Source organism: Oncorhynchus mykiss, chromosome 17 (assembly GCF_057628025.1).
Source record: "Oncorhynchus mykiss isolate SJ-2025 chromosome 17, ASM5762802v1, whole genome shotgun sequence".
Taxonomy (NCBI): Eukaryota; Metazoa; Chordata; class Actinopteri; order Salmoniformes; family Salmonidae; genus Oncorhynchus; species Oncorhynchus mykiss.
Genome location: NC_143038.1, coordinates 50093 through 67281, shown reverse-complemented (window position 1 = coordinate 67281; position 17189 = coordinate 50093). Strand labels below are relative to the sequence as shown.

At 45.6% G+C, this 17189-nt stretch overlaps 1 protein-coding gene across 1 annotated transcript in view; it reads left to right on the top strand.

Annotated features, from left to right (window-relative positions):
• The window catches only part of LOC118940348 (voltage-dependent P/Q-type calcium channel subunit alpha-1A-like), a gene marked incomplete at its 3' end in the record, with an annotated part of 236254 nt that overhangs the window by 170869 nt on the left and 48196 nt on the right, over positions 1–17189 (top strand). Inside the window, 2 exon segments of the mRNA XM_090204325.1 lie at positions 9800–9905; positions 10215–10354. Of these exon segments, the coding sequence (XP_090060451.1) occupies positions 9800–9905; positions 10215–10354 (246 nt within the window).

Below are 17189 nucleotides of genomic sequence, written 5' to 3'. Positions count from 1 at the left end.
CAGTACTACACAGTTTCATTTATTTGATAAAGCTTCGTTTGGTTTGATTTAAACTCCCCTTTCCTCATCAGCCGTTTCTCCATAAAGCACCACACTCAGCTCTATGCCAAAGTCGCCTGCTCAGCTGAAAACTCTCTCTCTCACACACACACACACATACACACACACACACACTCAACTATGTTGGATACAATCACACAGACCACACATACACACACACACACACACACACACACACACACACACACACACACACACTCACACACACACACACACACACACACACACACACACACACACACACACACACACTCACACACACACACTCAACTATGTTGGATACAATCACACAGACCACACACACACACACACACACACACACACACACACCAGGTCAGCCCTACATCAGTTTATAGGGCAGGTAAAGGAGTCATTCACCCGTAAAGGGTCATAGTTCCACATGAGGAATTAATAGGGATTCAAGTCAAGGTTCCTTAGAGCTGCACTACATTGCCTGCAACACACACACACACCTTCAACAAAAACTCTGTTTCTGGTCATGTTTGGCTCAGCAGAGCATGGCGCTTGCAACACCGGGATTGTTGGTTTGATTCCCGGGGCCACCCATACATAAAATGTACACTACCGGTCAAAGGTTTTAGAACAACTACTTATTCAAGGGTTTTTATTGATTTTTACTATTTTCTACATTGTAGAATAATAGTGAAGACATAAACACTATTAAATAACACATATGGAATCAAAAATGGGGGGGATTCTTCAAATAGACACATTTTGCCTTGGTGACACTATTGGCATTCTCTCAACCAGCTTCATGAGGTAGTCACCTGGAATGCATTTCAATTAACAGGTGTGCCTTGTTAAAAGTTCATTTGTGGAATTTATTTCCTTCTTAATGCATTTGAGCCAATCAGTTGTGTTGTGACAAAGTAGGGTAGTGTACAGAAGATAGCCCTATTTGGTAAAAAACCAAGTCCATAATTATGGCAAGAACAGCTCAAATAAACAAAGAGAAACAACAGTCCATCATTACTTTAAGACATGAAGGTCAGTCAATACGGAAAAGGTCAAGAACTTTGAAAGTTTCTTCAAGTGCAGTTGCAAAAACCATCAAGCGCTATGATGAAACTGGCTCTCATGAGGACTGCCACAGGAAAGGAAGTCCCAGAGTTCCCTCTGCTGCAGAGGATAAGTTCATTAGAGTTACCAGCCTCAGAAATTGCAGCCCAAATAAATGCTTCACAGAGTTCAAGTAACAGACACATCTCAAAATCAACTGTTCAGAGGAGACTGTGAATCAGGCCTTCATGGTCGAATTCCTGCAAAGAAACCACTACTAAAGGACACCAATAAGAAGAGACTTGCTTGGGCCAAGAAACCCGATTAATGCACATTAGACCGGTGGAAATATGTTCTTTGGTCTGGAGTCCAAATTTGAGATTTTTAGTTCCAACCGCCGTGTCTTTGTGAGACGCAGACTAGGTGAACGGATGATCTCTGCATGTGTGGTTCCCACCGTGAAGCATGGAGGAGGAGGTGTGATGGAGTGGGGGTGCTTTGCTGGTGACACTGTCTGTGATTTATTTAGAATTCAAGACACACTTTAACCAGCAAGGCTACCACAGCATTCTGCAGTGATACATCCTCCCATCTGGTTTGTGTTTAGTGGGACTATCATTTGTTTTTCAACAGGACAATGACCCAACACACCTCCAGGCTATGTAAGGGCTATTTGACCAAGAATGAGAGTGATGGAGTGATGCATCAGATGTTCTGGCCTCCACAATTCTCTGATGAGTCGCACCACAGAGTGAAGGAAAAGCAGTCAACAAGTGCTCAGCAAATGTGGGAACTCCTTCAAGACTGTTGGAAAAGCATTCCAGGTGAAGCTGGTTGAGAGAATGCCAAGGGCATGCAAAACTATAATCAAGGCAAAGGGTGGCTATTTGAAATTATAGTTTGATTTGTGTAACCCTTTATTTGGTTACTACATGATTCCATATGTGTTATTTCATAGTTTTGATGTCTTCACTATTATTCTACAATGTAGAAAATAGTAAAAATAAAGAAAAACCTGTGAATGAGTAGGTGTCCAAACTTTTGACTGGTAGTGTATATACACATGACTTTGTATGAAAGTGTCTTCTAAATGGCATATTATTATTGTTATATTAAAGGGGGGGGGGGGACTTCTACCCCCCTCTAAAAGATTGCTATCTTAATTAATGTTATGTCAATAAACACAAAACCACACTGGACCTACCACCCACATGTACACACATCTGTGATGCTGTCTGGAGCGGTTTGATTCTGTCCGGAGCGGTTTGATTCTGTCTGGAGTGGTCAACCTTACACCTCCCAAACACATCAAGAATGACACACACGCGCCCTCTCACGCGACTACACACACATACATTACACAGACACACAACATGCAGTATGTTCAGTTGTTCCCCATCAGACTCATGTCTCCTACTGTGTCTACAGGCTGAAAGAAACCCATGGGTGGAAAGGATGGAGTCAGTCTCTCTCTCTCTCCGTCTCTCTGTCTCTCTCTCTACTAATAACCTCATAGACTATCTGGCAGAATCAGAAAGGAGAGGTGTGTGTGTGTGTGTGTGTGTGTGTGTGTGTGTGTGTGTGTGTGTGTGTGCACAGCACAGTTGTAAGCTATCGAGCGGTAATTTGCTGATGCTGGATAATGCCTCGTTCGATGTGTGTGTGTGCGTGCGTGTGTGTGTGCGTGCGTGTGTGTGCGTGTGTGTGCGCGTGCGTGTGCGTGCGTGTGTGTGTGTGTGTGTGTGTGTGTGTGTGTGCGTATTGTTTGCTTTAACTGTCCTGGAGTGGAAAGGCAAGATAAAGAGAGGGGGATGAGAGGAGGAGACATGGAAGAGGGGGAGGCGGTCGTGGAAAGGTCATAATGACGTAAGAGAGGGAGGAGGATAGATAGAGGGGGAGGTAGAGATGGAGAGGGGGATGAGAGGAGGAGACGTGCCGGTCAGGGTCAATGGATAACTGGAATTAAAGGTGGACAGGATGTATTAGATAAAGTGTGCGTGTGTGTCTGTGTGCATTCTCGTGTATGTGTACACTACAGTCTACATTATGCTTAGTCAGTAGGTGTGTGTATTTGTGTTTGGTGTGTGTGTGTGTGTGTGATGCAGCTTCAGACCACTGTAGTGTCTAGTTGGCAGAGCAGGGCCTGCCCAGAACCATCTGAGGACCAGTCTAATCAGGCAGAGAGGGGAGGAGAGAGGGGAGGTTAGGTGAGGAGGGGAAGGGAAGGGAGCTGAGAGAGGGGAGGAGAGCAGAGAAGGAGGGGAGAGGAGAGGTGAGGTGGGGATGAGAGCAGAGAAGGGGGAGGAGGAGAGGAGAGAGGGGAGGAGAGTAGTGGGGAGGAGGGGAGAGGAGAGAGGAGAGAGAAGAGGAGGGGATGAGAGGGGTGAGGAGGAGAGAGGGGATGAGTGGTGAGGAGAGGGGAGGGGAGGACAGCAGAGGAGGGGAGAGAAGAGTAGGAGAGAGGTAACGAGGGGAGAAGAGAGGAAGGTCTGGTCTCTGGCAGATCTCTGGTCTCTCTCCTCTCTCTCGTTCTCTCACTCTCTCCCTTTCTGGCACCATGTCACCATCTTTGCTGACGTACTCTACACTGCTGCCCACTGCCCAATACACTTCTGGCTTTGACTGGTCTCTCTCTCCTCTTTCTCTCCTCTCTCTCTCTCCTCTCTCTCTCTCTCTCTCTCTCTCTCTCTCTCTCTCTCTCTCTCTCTCTCTCTCTCTCTCTCTCTCTCTCTCTCTCTATACTGCTGCAGAGAACACTCTACTGTCTCTCTCTCTCATCTGTCTCTCTCTATTTTTTGTGTGAATTTTTCTTCTAGAATATTTTGATTATTTATTACATAATATTATTGTATAATAAGGTATACCACCTTATTGCATCCCACCAATGGGATTTACATAGGCTTTTAGGGAACTCATACACTTCTGTAGGCCTAATTGAAGCTACAAAATGTAAGTGTTCGACCTTAACATGTGATAACTGTACAACAGAACAGATGAGCAGGAATGACATTTACTCTCACGGATGGATAAAAAACAACTCTCTGAAGCCACGCCCCTACTAAACTAAGCCTCTAGACTTCTGATCTGACCCACTTGGTCATTTCTCAATAACCAAGCAATGATCCAGCATCAACAACCCAACCATACTTTTTTTAAAGAAAGCAACCCAATTAAGTGACCCGGCGCCTGCAACCCAGCAGGGTTGGGTCAGCCAAACAACCCAGCAGGGTTGGGTCAGCCAAACAATCCAGTAGGGTTGGGTCAGCCAAACAACCCAGCAGTTGAGTCAGCCAAACAACACAGCAGGGTTGGGTCAGCCACACAACCCAGAAGGGTTGGGTCAGCCAAACAATCCAGCAGGGTTGGGTCAGCCACACAACCCAGAAGGGTTGGGTCAGCCAAACAACCCAGAAGGGTTGGGTCAGCCAAACAATCCAGTAGGGTTGGGTCAGCCAAACAACCCAGCAGGGTTGAGTCAGCCAAACAACCTAGCAGGGTTGAGTCAGCCAAACAACCCAGCAGGGTTGGGTCAACCAAACAACCCAGCAGTTGAGTCAGCCAAACAACCCAGAAGGGTTGGGTCAGCCAAACAATCCAGCAGTTGAGTCAGCCAAACAATCCAGCAGGGTTGAGTCAGCCAAACAACCCAGCAGTTGAGTCAGCCAAACAACCCAGCAGGGTTGGGTCAGCCAAACAACCCAGCAGGGTTGAGTCAGCCAAACAATCCAGCAGTTGAGTCAGCCAAACAACCCAGCAGGGTTGGGTCAGCCAAACAATCCAGCAGTTGAGTCAGCCAAACAACCCAGCAGGGTTGAGTCAGCCAAACAACCCAGCAGTTGAGTCAGCCAAACAACCAAGCAGGGTTGAGTCAGCCAAACAACCCAGCAGTTGAGTCAGCCAAACAACCCAGCAGGGTTGAGTCAGCCAAACAACCCAGCAGTTGAGTCAGCCAAACAACCCAGCAGGGTTGGGTCAGCCAAACAATCCAGCAGGGTTGGGTCAGCCAAACAACCCAGCAGTTGAGTCAGCCAAACAACCCAGCAGGGTTGAGTCAGCCAAACAACCCAGCAGTTGAGTCAGCCAAACAACCCAGCAGGGTTGGGTCAGCCAAACAACCCAGCAGTTGAGTCAGCCAAACAACCCAGCTGGGTTGGGTCAGCCAAACAATCCAGCAGTTAAGTCAGCCAAACAACCCAGCAGGGTTGGATCAGCCAAACAACCCAGCAGGGTTGAGTCAGCCAAACAACCCAGCAGGGTTGGGTCAGCCAAACAATCCAGCATTTTTTTAGAGTGTAAGAGAAAGGGGAAGTGGGGTTGAGAGAGGGGGATGAACTGGGGTCAGATATAGGGTGAGAAAATGGGAGGAGGGAAGACGGTGAGATGGAAGGAGAGGGGTCAGACATAGGACAACACAGAGAGAGAGAATGTTTGCTCAGCGATGTGGAACTGTCACAACTGAATTATTTAGTCGCCATGCAGCCACCGTTCTGTTACTAGACTCTGATGCAATGCAGTCATATAACCTACTTAAGGGCTACGTAAAGCCTACATAGTGCTCTATTGTGTTTCACTTTGATCACATCAGAGAAGTTACTCACTGTTATCAAAGACTGGGGGAATTATAGATTTTCCTCTTAAATCTCTGTGTGTGTGTGTGTGTGTGTGTGTGTGTGTGTGTGTGTGTGTGTGTGTGTGTGTGTGTGTGTGTGTGTGTGTGTGTGTGTGTGTGTGTGTGTGTGTGTGTGTGTGTGTGTGTGTGTGTGCCAACTGTGTAAAATAAAATAATGGCATCATTGATGTTTAAACTGTAGCAGCTATTGATGTTTAAACTTTCAGCAACACAGTATTTTCTTCCATAGTGCTGAAATCCTCCTTCCTATAAACAGTAGTACAACAGTGAGCCAGCAGCACACCACCCTGCATTCCACTGCTGTCTTGCTTCTGAAGCTAAGCAGCGTTGGTCCTGGTTGGTTCCTGGAAGCGAGACCAGATGCTCCTGGAAGTGGTGTTGGAGGGCCAGTAAGAGGAACTCATTCCTCTGGTCAACAACAACAGGGCAGTGACTGGGGACATTACCCTGTGTATGGTGGGTAATGTCTTTCAGATGGGATGTTAAACAGGTGTTCTGACACTCTGTGGTCACTAAAACTCATGGCACTTATAGTCCAGGCTAAATTCCCATACCATCACGGTCACCTAATCATCCCCAGCTTCCAATTGGCTCATTCGTCCCCCCTCTTCTCCCCTGTAACTATTCCCCAGGTTGTTGCTGGAAATGAGAATGTGTTGTCAGTCAACTGCCCTGGTAAAATAAGAGTCTGGGTACTGGAGTGTTGCTCCTAGCCAGTGTTTAGTCTGAGTCTTCACTCCCATGCTAGTCTGTCTCTTCATGTTACATCATCTGTTACAACACACACACAGACTCAGACCGCATCACCCTCTCAACCATCCCCCGGCCATGGTGTCAATGTCAGACTGGCATCTGGTAAACACACATGCACACATGGACATAAACACACAGATCCCGTTCAATTACATGGACACTCACAGACATACACACACGGACGGACGGATGCAAGTTTGCACACAGACGCAAACACAAACAAATACTGACAAGTGTGCATGTACACGCACAAACACACACACACTAACAGGATAATGAGTCTCCAATTAGGAGCAGTGCTGATCTGTCCAGACCCATCCAGTCATACCAGCCCCTTAAGCCAGCATTACTCAGGCCTGGTCACACACTCCAGAGTTCAGTAAGGCCAGCATTACTCAGGCCTGGTCACACACTCCAGAGTTCAGTAAGGCCAGCATTACTCAGGCCTGGTCACACACTCCAGAGTTCAGTAAGGCCAGTATTACTCAGGCCTGGTCACACACTCCAGAGTTCAGTAAGGCCAGTATTACTCAGGCCTGGTCACACACTCCAGAGTTCAGTAAGGCCAGTATTACTCAGGCCTGGTCACACACTCCAGAGTTCAGTAAGGCCAGCATTACTCAGGCCTGGTCACACACTCCAGAGTTCAGTAAGGCCAGTATTACTCAGGCCTGGTCACACACTCCAGAGTTCAGTAAGGCCAGTATTACTCAGGCCTGGTCACACACTCCAGAGTTCAGTAAGGCCAGTATTACTCAGGCCTGGTCACACACTCCAGAGTTCAGTAAGGCCAGTATTACTCAGGCCTGGTCACACACTCCAGAGTTCAGTAAGGCCAGTATTACTCAGGCCTGGTCACACACTCCAGAGTTCAGTAAGGCCAGCATTACTCAGGCCTGGTCACACACTCCAGAGTTCAGTAAGGCCAGTATTACTCAGGCCTGGTCACACACTCCAGAGTTCTTCCATTTGAATGATATGTTGTGAATTTGTAAGTGCTTCAATTTATTTCAGTAGAATAGAGGTTTGATATTATCCTTCTTTGTTATGTATGTTTGTATATGGTACAGTACCTTTGTGTGTGTTTGTATTATGAAATACTGTATATGTCAGATATATATGTGTGTTTGTATGCTATTCCAGTTTTCCTACTGGCCTTAATGCTTGTATTATCTGATACATGCATATGCTTTTGCTGTTCTCCCTTGTTACTGGTCTTGAAGTTGAGCTGACAGCCGTTTCACACCGTTTTGCTATGGCTTTAGTCATCAATCTAGCAAGAGGGCAATATTTTATTAATGTAGTAGTGCCAAAGGTCATGGGGGGCTTAGGGGGCTTTCACCTGGAATTGTCTATTTATGTCTGAGAATAAAGAAGATTGAACCCATATGATCTAGTACAATACAAGTATAATAAAACATATTTAAATATGATGTGGTGCAGCGGTCTAAGGCTTGAGACGTCACTACAGACCCGGGTTCGATTTCAGGCTGTGTTACAGTCGGCCGGGGGTCAATTGGCCCAGCGTCGTCAGGGTTAAGGGAGGGTTTAGCCGGCTGGGATTTCCTTGTCCCATCGCGCTCTAGCGACACCTTGTGGCGGGTCGCGAGCTGGACGGTGTTTCCTCCGACACATTGGCGCGGCTGGCTTCTTGGTTAAGTGAGCAGTGTGTCAAGAAGCAGTGCGGCTTGGCGGGGTTGTGTTTCGAGGACGCATGGATCTCGCCTCTCGCCTCTCCTGAGTCCGTAGGAGAGTTGCAGCGATGGGACAAGACTGTAACTACCAATTGGATATCACAAAATTGGGAACAAAAAGTGGTAAAAGTACAAAAAATATATATATATATAGTACCAGTCAAAACTTTGGACACGCCTACTCATTCCAGGGGTTTTCTGTATTTTGTCAAATGTTTACATTGTAGAAAAATAGTGAAGACATCAAAACTATAAAATAACACATATGGAATCATGTAGTAACCAAACAAGTGTTGGTGGGAGTATATACAGTTGAAGTAGCAAGTTTACATACACTTATTAAAACTCATTTTCAACCACTCCACACATTTCTTGTTAACAAACTCTAGTTGTTTTAAGTCATTTTTCCAACAATTGTTCACAGACAGATTATTTCACTTATAATTCACTGTATCACAATTCCAGTGGGTCAGAAGTTTACATACACTAAGTTGACTGTGCCTTTAAATAGCTTGTAAAATTCCAGAAAATTATGTCATGGCTTTAGAAGCTTCTGATAGGCTAATTGACCTTATTTGAGTCAATTGGAGGTGTATCTGTGGATGTATTTCAAGGCCTACCTTCAAACTCAGTACCTCTTTGGTTGACATCATGTGAAAATCTAAAGAAATCAGCCAAGAGCAATTTCCAAACGCCTTAAGGTGCCACGTTCATCTGTACAAACAATAGTACACAAGTATAAACACCATGGGGCCACGCAGCCGTGATACCACTCAGGAAGGAGACGCATTATGTCTCCTGGAGATTAACATATTTTGGTGCGAAAAGTGCAGATCAATCAAATCAAATCAAATGTATTTATATAGCCCTTCGTACATCAGCTGATATCTCAAAGTGCTGTACAGAAACCCAGCCTAAAACCCCAAACAGCAAGCAATGTAGGTGTAGAAGCACGGTGGCTAGGAAAAACTCCCTAGAAATGCCAAAACCTAGGAAGAAACCTAGAGAGGAACCAGGCTATGTGGGGTGGCCAGTCTATCAAATGTATTTGGCTAAGGTGTATGTAAACGTCCGACTTCAACTGTATATACAAATGATGATATGATCAATTAAATGACATTGTGAATGAATAAGCCTTTTCATACGTTATAATATAGTATAGTATATAGTTATAGTCTGTTTTAGGAACAGCTACCCAAAATATTTCACCTTCTTTATTACCTTACCAAACATATCATGACATTAGTGAGAGTCAAAATCTATCAAATGTGGGATTGTCTAAACATTTGGGCCATTGAAACAGTGTGCATTCCTCCTATAGAAAAGGGGAGAAGGCCTATGTAAAGGGTACGATTTTGTCATTCTGAGAATATGCAATATGTCTGCCTCTGATGGAAAATGCATACAAATATCTGTTTATTCTACAGAGGACGTTTACATGGTCCTAGGAAGGTCTGGATTGCTGTCTTCTGACTTATTGGATGGTGGGAAATCAATCCAATAAGTCATGTAAACATATACATATTCAAAGTCATTCTAATTCCAGATTTCGGGGACTGTCAGTTTAAGATGATTGATGTTTGTATTATTAGATATATGTGTACATATTGTCCCATGTTACTGGCCTTAACTCCAGCCTTACTCCTTTTGAATGGATGATTTTGGCAACCATCATAGCTAACTGTATCGTCCTGGCTCTGGAACAGCATTTACCTGAGAATGACAAAACTCCTCTTTCTGAGAGACTGGTGAGTACAACACACACACACACACACACACACACACACACACACACACATACACACACACACAGACACACACACACAGACACACACACACACACACAACAAAGGTGCACACAATGCTTTTTTTCCCGAAATGCCATATTCTAAACCTCTCTTTCTCTCCCCTCTCTCTGTCTCTCTCCCCCTGTCTCTCTCTCCCCCTCCCTCCTTTCCTCTCTCTCTCTCTCTCTCCTCTCTCTCTCCCCCTCCCTCTCTCCCTCCCTCTCCCTCCCTCTCTCACACCCCCTCTCTCTCTCCCCTTCTCTCCATTAGGATGATACAGAGCCCTACTTCATAGCCATCTTCTGTTTTGAGTCAGGTATAAAGATTCTTGCTCTGGGCTTTGCCCTCCATAAGGGCTCCTACCTGAGGAATGGATGGAACGCTATGGACTTTGTAGTAGTGCTCACTGGGTAAGTACCTTATTGTTGCATTGTATCATACCTTAACTACTGTCTACATACCATACATCAGGTATCAGACCGTAACTACTGTCTACATACCATACATCAGGTATCATACCATAACTACTGTCTACATACCATACATCAGGTATCATACCATAACTACTGTCTACATACCATACATCAGGTATCATACCATAACTACTGTCTACATACCATACATCAGGTATCATACCATAACTACTGTCTACATACCATACATCAGGTATCATACCATAACTACTGTCTACATACCATACATCAGGTATCATACCATAACTATTGTCTACATACCATACATCAGGTATCATACCATAACTACTGTCTACATACCATACATCAGGTATTATACCATAACTACTGTCTACATACCATACATCAAGTATCATACCATAACTACTGTCTACATACCATACATCAGGTATCATACCATAACTACTGTCTACATACCATACATCAGGTATCAGACCGTAACTACTGTCTACATACCATAACTACTGTCTACATACCATACATCAGGGATCATACCGTAACTACTGTCTACATACCATAACTACTGTCTACATACCATACATCAGGGATCATACCATAACTACTGTCTACATACCATACATCAGGTACCATACCATAACTACTGTCTACATACCATACATCAGGCATCATACCATAACTACTGTCTACATACCATACATCAGGTATCATACCATAACTACTGTCTACATACCATACATCAGGTATCATACCATAACTACTGTCTACATACCATACATCAGGTATCATACCGTAACTACTGTCTACATACCATACATCAGGTATCATACCGTAACTACTGTCTACATACCATACATCAGGTATCAGACCGTAACTACTGTCTACATACCATAACTACTGTCTACATACCATACATCAGGGATCATACCATAACTACTGTCTACATACCATACATCAGGTATCATACCATAACTACCGTCTACATACCATACATCAGGTATCATACCGTAACTACTGTCTACATACCATACATCAGGTATCATACCATAACTACTGTCTACATACCATACATCAGGTATCATACCGTAACTACTGTCTACATACCATACATCAGGTATCATACCGTAACTACTGTCTACATACCATACATCAGGTATCATACCGTAACTACTGTCTACATACCATACATCAGGTATCATACCATAACTACTGTCTACATACCATACATCAGGTATCATACCATAACTACTGTCTACATACCATACATCAGGTATCATACCATAACTACTGTCTACATACCATACATCAGGTATCATACCATAACTACTGTCTACATACCATACATCAGGTATTATACCATAACTACTGTCTACATACCATACATCAGGGATTGTCAACTGGCGGGCTGCGGGCCAAATTCGGCCTGTGAATGATTTTGTACTAGTGCTCAGTATGTGTTCACATACTAATATGCTTGATGCAAGTGACACCTTCTCACAGTACACACACACACACACACACACACACACTCTTGACGTCATTGCTGGAAATCCTTATGTGTGTAGATGTAGTCTGGTCCCATCTTATGTGTGTAGATATAGTCTGGTCCCATCTTATGTGTGTAGATGTAGTCTGGTCCCATCTTATGTGTGTAGATGTAGTCTGGTCCCATCTTATGTGTGTAGATGTAGTCTGGTCCCATCTTATGTGTGTAGATGTAGTCTGGTCCCATCTTATGTGTGTAGATGTAGTCTGGTCCCATCTTATGTGTGTAGATGTAGTCTGGTCCCATCTTATGTGTGTAGATGTAGTCTGGTCCCATCTTATGTGTGTAGATATAGTCTGGTCCCATCTTATGTGTGTAGATATAGTCTGGTCCCATCTTATGTGTGTAGTCTGGTCCCATCTTATGTGTGTAGATATAGTCTGGTCCCATCTTATGTGTGTAGATATAGTCTGGTCCCATCTTATGTGTGTAGGTATAGTCTGGTCCCATCTTATGTGTGTAGATATAGTCTGGTCCCATCTTATGTGTGTAGTCTGGTCCCATCTTATGTGTGTAGATATAGTCTGGTCCCATCTTATGTGTGTAGATATAGTCTGGTCCCATCTTATGTGTGTAGATATAGTCTGGTCCCATCTTATGTGTGTAGATGTAGTCTGGTCCCATCTTATGTGTGTAGATGTAGTCTGGTCCCATCTTATGTGTGTAGATATAGTCTGGTCCCGTCTTATGTGTGTAGATATAGTCTGGTCCCATCTTATGTGTGTAGATATAGTCTGGTCCCATCTTATGTGTGTAGATGTAGTCTGGTGCCATCTTATGTGTGTAGATGTAATCTGGTGCCATCTTATGTGTGTAGATGTAATCTGGTCCCATCTTATGTGTGTAGATGTAGTCTGGTCCCATCTTATGTGTGTAGATATAGTCTGGTCCCATCTTATGTGTGTAGATATAGTCTGGTCCCATCTTATGTGTGTAGATATAGTCTGGTCCCATCTTATGTGTGTAGATGTAGTCTGGTCCCATCTTATGTGTGTAGATATAGTCTGGTCCCATCTTATGTGTGTAGATGTAGTCTGGTCCCATCTTATGTGTGTAGATATAGTCTGGTCCCATCTTATGTGTGTAGATGTAGTCTGGTCCCATCTTATGTGTGTAGATGTAGTCTGGTCCCATCTTATGTGTGTAGATGTAGTCTGGTCCCATCTTATGTGTGTAGATATAGTCTGGTCCCATCTTATGTGTGTAGATGTAGTCTGGTCCCATCTTATGTGTGTAGATGTAGTCTGGTCCCATCTTATGTGTGTAGATATAGTCTGGTCCCATCTTATGTGTGTAGATATAGTCTGGTCCCATCTTATGTGTGTAGATATAGTCTGGTCCCATCTTATGTGTGTAGATGTAGTCTGGTCCCATCTTATGTGTGTAGATGTAGTCTGGTCCCATCTTATGTGTGTAGATGTAGTCTGGTCCCATCTTATGTGTGTAGATGTAGTCTGGTCCCATCTTATGTGTGTAGATATAGTCTGGTCCCATCTTATGTGTGTAGATGTAGTCTGGTCCCATCTTATGTGTGTAGATGTAGTCTGGTCCCATCTTATGTGTGTAGATATAGTCTGGTCCCATCTTATGTGTGTAGATGTAGTCTGGTGCCATCTTATGTGTGTAGATATAGTCTGGTCCCATCTTATGTGTGTAGATGTAGTCTGGTCCCATCTTATGTGTGTAGATGTAGTCTGGTCCCATCTTATGTGTGTAGATATAGTCTGGTCCCATCTTATGTGTGTAGTCTGGTCCCATCTTATGTGTGTAGATGTAGTCTGGTCCCATCTTATGTGTGTAGATGTAGTCTGGTCCCATCTTATGTGTGTAGTCTGGTCCCATCTTATGTGTGTAGATATAGTCTGGTCCCATCTTATGTGTGTAGATGTAGTCTGGTCCCATCTTATGGCTCCCGTCCATGTGTGTCTGGACTGAGGAAACTCCAGGATCAATGGCCCCCTGATCAGTCTAAAGATCAATATCAATACACACTGACTGGCAGACAGACAGACAGACAGACAGACAGAGACTGAATGATATATATATATATATATACTGTAGATAGATGTGTGTGTGTGTGTGCACGCATTTGTTCAAAAGAGAAAGAAGAAAGAGAGATGCAGGGGGAGAGTGAGACAGGAGGGTGTGTTTGTTTGATGTGTGATCTAAAAATGGCTGCTGTACCGTAGCAAGTGAGCAGCATGTCGAGAGAGAGAGAGAGAGAGAGAGAGGAGGAAGAGATGAGCTGGAGAGAGAGAGAGTGAGGAGCTGGAGAGAGGAGGAAGAGAGGAGCCGGAGAGAGGAGGAAGAGAGGATCTGGAGAGAGGAGGAAGAGAGGAGCTGGAGAGAGGAGGAAGAGGGGAGCTGGAGAGAGGAGGAAGAGAGGATCTGGAGAGAGGAGGAAGAGAGGAGCTGGAGAGAGGAGGAAGAGAGGAGCTGGAGAGAGGAGGAAGAGAGGATCTGGAGAGAGGAGGAAGAGAGGAGCCGGAGAGAGGAGGAAGAGAGGAGCTGGAGAGAGGAGGAAGAGAGGATCTGGAGAGAGGAGGAAGAGAGGAGCTGGAGAGAGGAGGAAGAGAGGAGCTGGAGAGAGGAGGAAGAGAGGATCTGGAGAGAGGAGGAAGAGAGGAGCTGGAGAGAGCAGCAACAGTAAAAGGAGGGGTTAGACTATCGTGAGAAAAAGGGGGGATGGGTGAGAAAAAGGAAGACCTGGAAAGATACACAGCATGTAGAGAGAGGGAAAGGAGGACATTAAGATATACAGTCAACTGGGTAGACACACACACACCCACACACACACACACAGCAGAGGTCTCGTTTGACAAGGTGTGTGTGTGTAATCAGGGCATCACCCTCTCCATCGCTGTCTCCCTTTAATGAGCACACACACACACACACACACACACACACACACACACACACTGAGGCTAGATCAGAGTGGCGCTGCAGGGAGCAACAAGCAGGGCACCAGTGAAATGTCACCTCACAGAGAGAGAGGAGGGAGGGAGAGAGAGAGGGAAGAGACAGAGAGGAGGTGTCGAGGGGGACGTAGAGATAGAGATAGAGAGAGGAGGTGTCGAGGGGGACATAGAGATAGAGAGATAGAGATGTGTCGAGAGGGACATAGAGATAGAGAGAGGAGGTGTCAAGGGGGACATAGAGATAGAGAGATAGAGAGAGGAGGTGTCAAGGGGGACATAGAGATAGAGAGATAGAGAGAGGAGGTGTCGAGGGGGACATAGAGATAGAGATAGAGAGAGGAGGTGTCGAGGGGGACATAGAGATAGAGAGAAGGTGTCGAGGGGGACATAGAGATAGAGAGATAGAGAGGAGGTGTCGAGGGGGACATAGAGATAGAGATAGAGAGAGGAGGTGTCGAGGGGGACATAGAGATAGAGAGGAGGTGTCGAGAGGGACATAGAGATAGAGAGAGGAGGTGTCAAGGGGGACATAGAGATAGAGAGATAGAGAGAGGAGGTGTCAAGGGGGACATAGAGATAGAGAGATAGAGAGAGGAGGTGTCGAGGGGGACATAGAGATAGAGATAGAGAGAGGAGGTGTCGAGGGGGACATAGAGATAGAGAGAAGGTGTCGAGGGGGACATAGAGAGGTGTCGAGGGAGACATAGAGATAGAGAGAAGGTGTCGAGGGGGACATAGAGATAGAGAGAGGGGGTGTCTAGGGGGACATAGAGATAGAGAGAAGGTGTCGAGGGGGACATAGAGATAGAGAGAGAGAGAGAGGAGGTGTCGAGGGGGACATAGAGATAGAGAGAAGGTGTCGAGGGGGATATAGAGATAGAGAGAGAGAGAGGAGGTGTCGAGGGGGACATAGAGATAGAGAGGAGGTGTCGAGGGGGACATAGAGATAGAGAGAGAAGGTGTCGAGGGGGACATAGAGATAGAGAGATAGAGAGGAGGTGTCAAGGGGCTACATAGAGATAGAGATAGGAGGTGTCGAGGGGGACATAGAGATAGAGAGAGGAGAGAGATAGAGAGGAGGTGTCGAGGGGGACATAGAGATAGAGAGAGGAGGTGTCGAGGGGGACATAGAGATAGAGAGAAGGTGTCGAGGGGGACATAGAGATAGAGAGATAGAGAGGAGGTGTCGAGGGGGACATAGAGATAGAGATAGAGAGAGGAGGTGTCGAGGGGGACATAGAGATAGAGAGGAGGTGTCGAGAGGGACATAGAGATAGAGAGAGGAGGTGTCAAGGGGGACATAGAGATAGAGAGATAGAGAGAGGAGGTGTCAAGGGGGACATAGAGATAGAGAGATAGAGAGAGGAGGTGTCGAGGGGGACATAGAGATAGAGATAGAGAGAGGAGGTGTCGAGGGGGACATAGAGATAGAGAGAAGGTGTCGAGGGGGACATAGAGATAGAGAGGTGTCGAGGGGGACATAGAGATAGAGAGAAGGTGTCGAGGGGGACATAGAGATAGAGAGAGGGGGTGTCTAGGGGGACATAGAGATAGAGAGAAGGTGTCGAGGGGGACATAGAGATAGAGAGAGAGAGAGAGGAGGTGTCGAGGGGGACATAGAGATAGAGAGAAGGTGTCGAGGGGGGTATAGAGATAGAGAGAGAGAGAGGAGGTGTCGAGGGGGACATAGAGATAGAGAGGAGGTGTCGAGGGGGGACATAGAGATAGAGAGAGAAGGTGTCGAGGGGGACATAGAGATAGAGAGGAGGTGTCGAGGGGGACATAGAGATAGAGAGATAGAGAGGAGGTGTCGAGGGGGACATAGAGATAGAGATAGAGAGAGGAGGTGTCAAGGGGCTACATAGAGATAGAGAGAGGAGGTGTCGAGGGGGACATAGAGATAGAGAGAGGAGCGAGATAGAGAGGAGGTGTCGAGGGGGACATAGAGATAGAGAGAGGAGGTGTCGAGGGGGACATAGAGATAGAGAGATAGAGAGGATGTGTCGAGGGGGACATAGAGATAGAGAGATAGAGAGAGGAGGTGTCGAGGGGGACATAGAGATAGAGATAGAGAGAGGAGGTGTCGAGGGGGACATAGAGATAGAGATAGAGAGAAGGTGTCGAGGGGGAGATAGAGAGATAGAGAGGAGGTGTCGAGGGGGACATAGAGATAGAGAGAAGGTGTCGAGGGGGACATAGAGATAGAGAGGAGGTGTCGAGGGGGACATAGAGATAGAGAGAAGGTGTCGAGGGGGACATAGAGATAAAGATAGAGAGGAGGTGTCGAGGGGGACATAGAGATAGAGAGGAGGTGTCAATTGGGACATAGAGATGAGGAGAAAGATAGAGA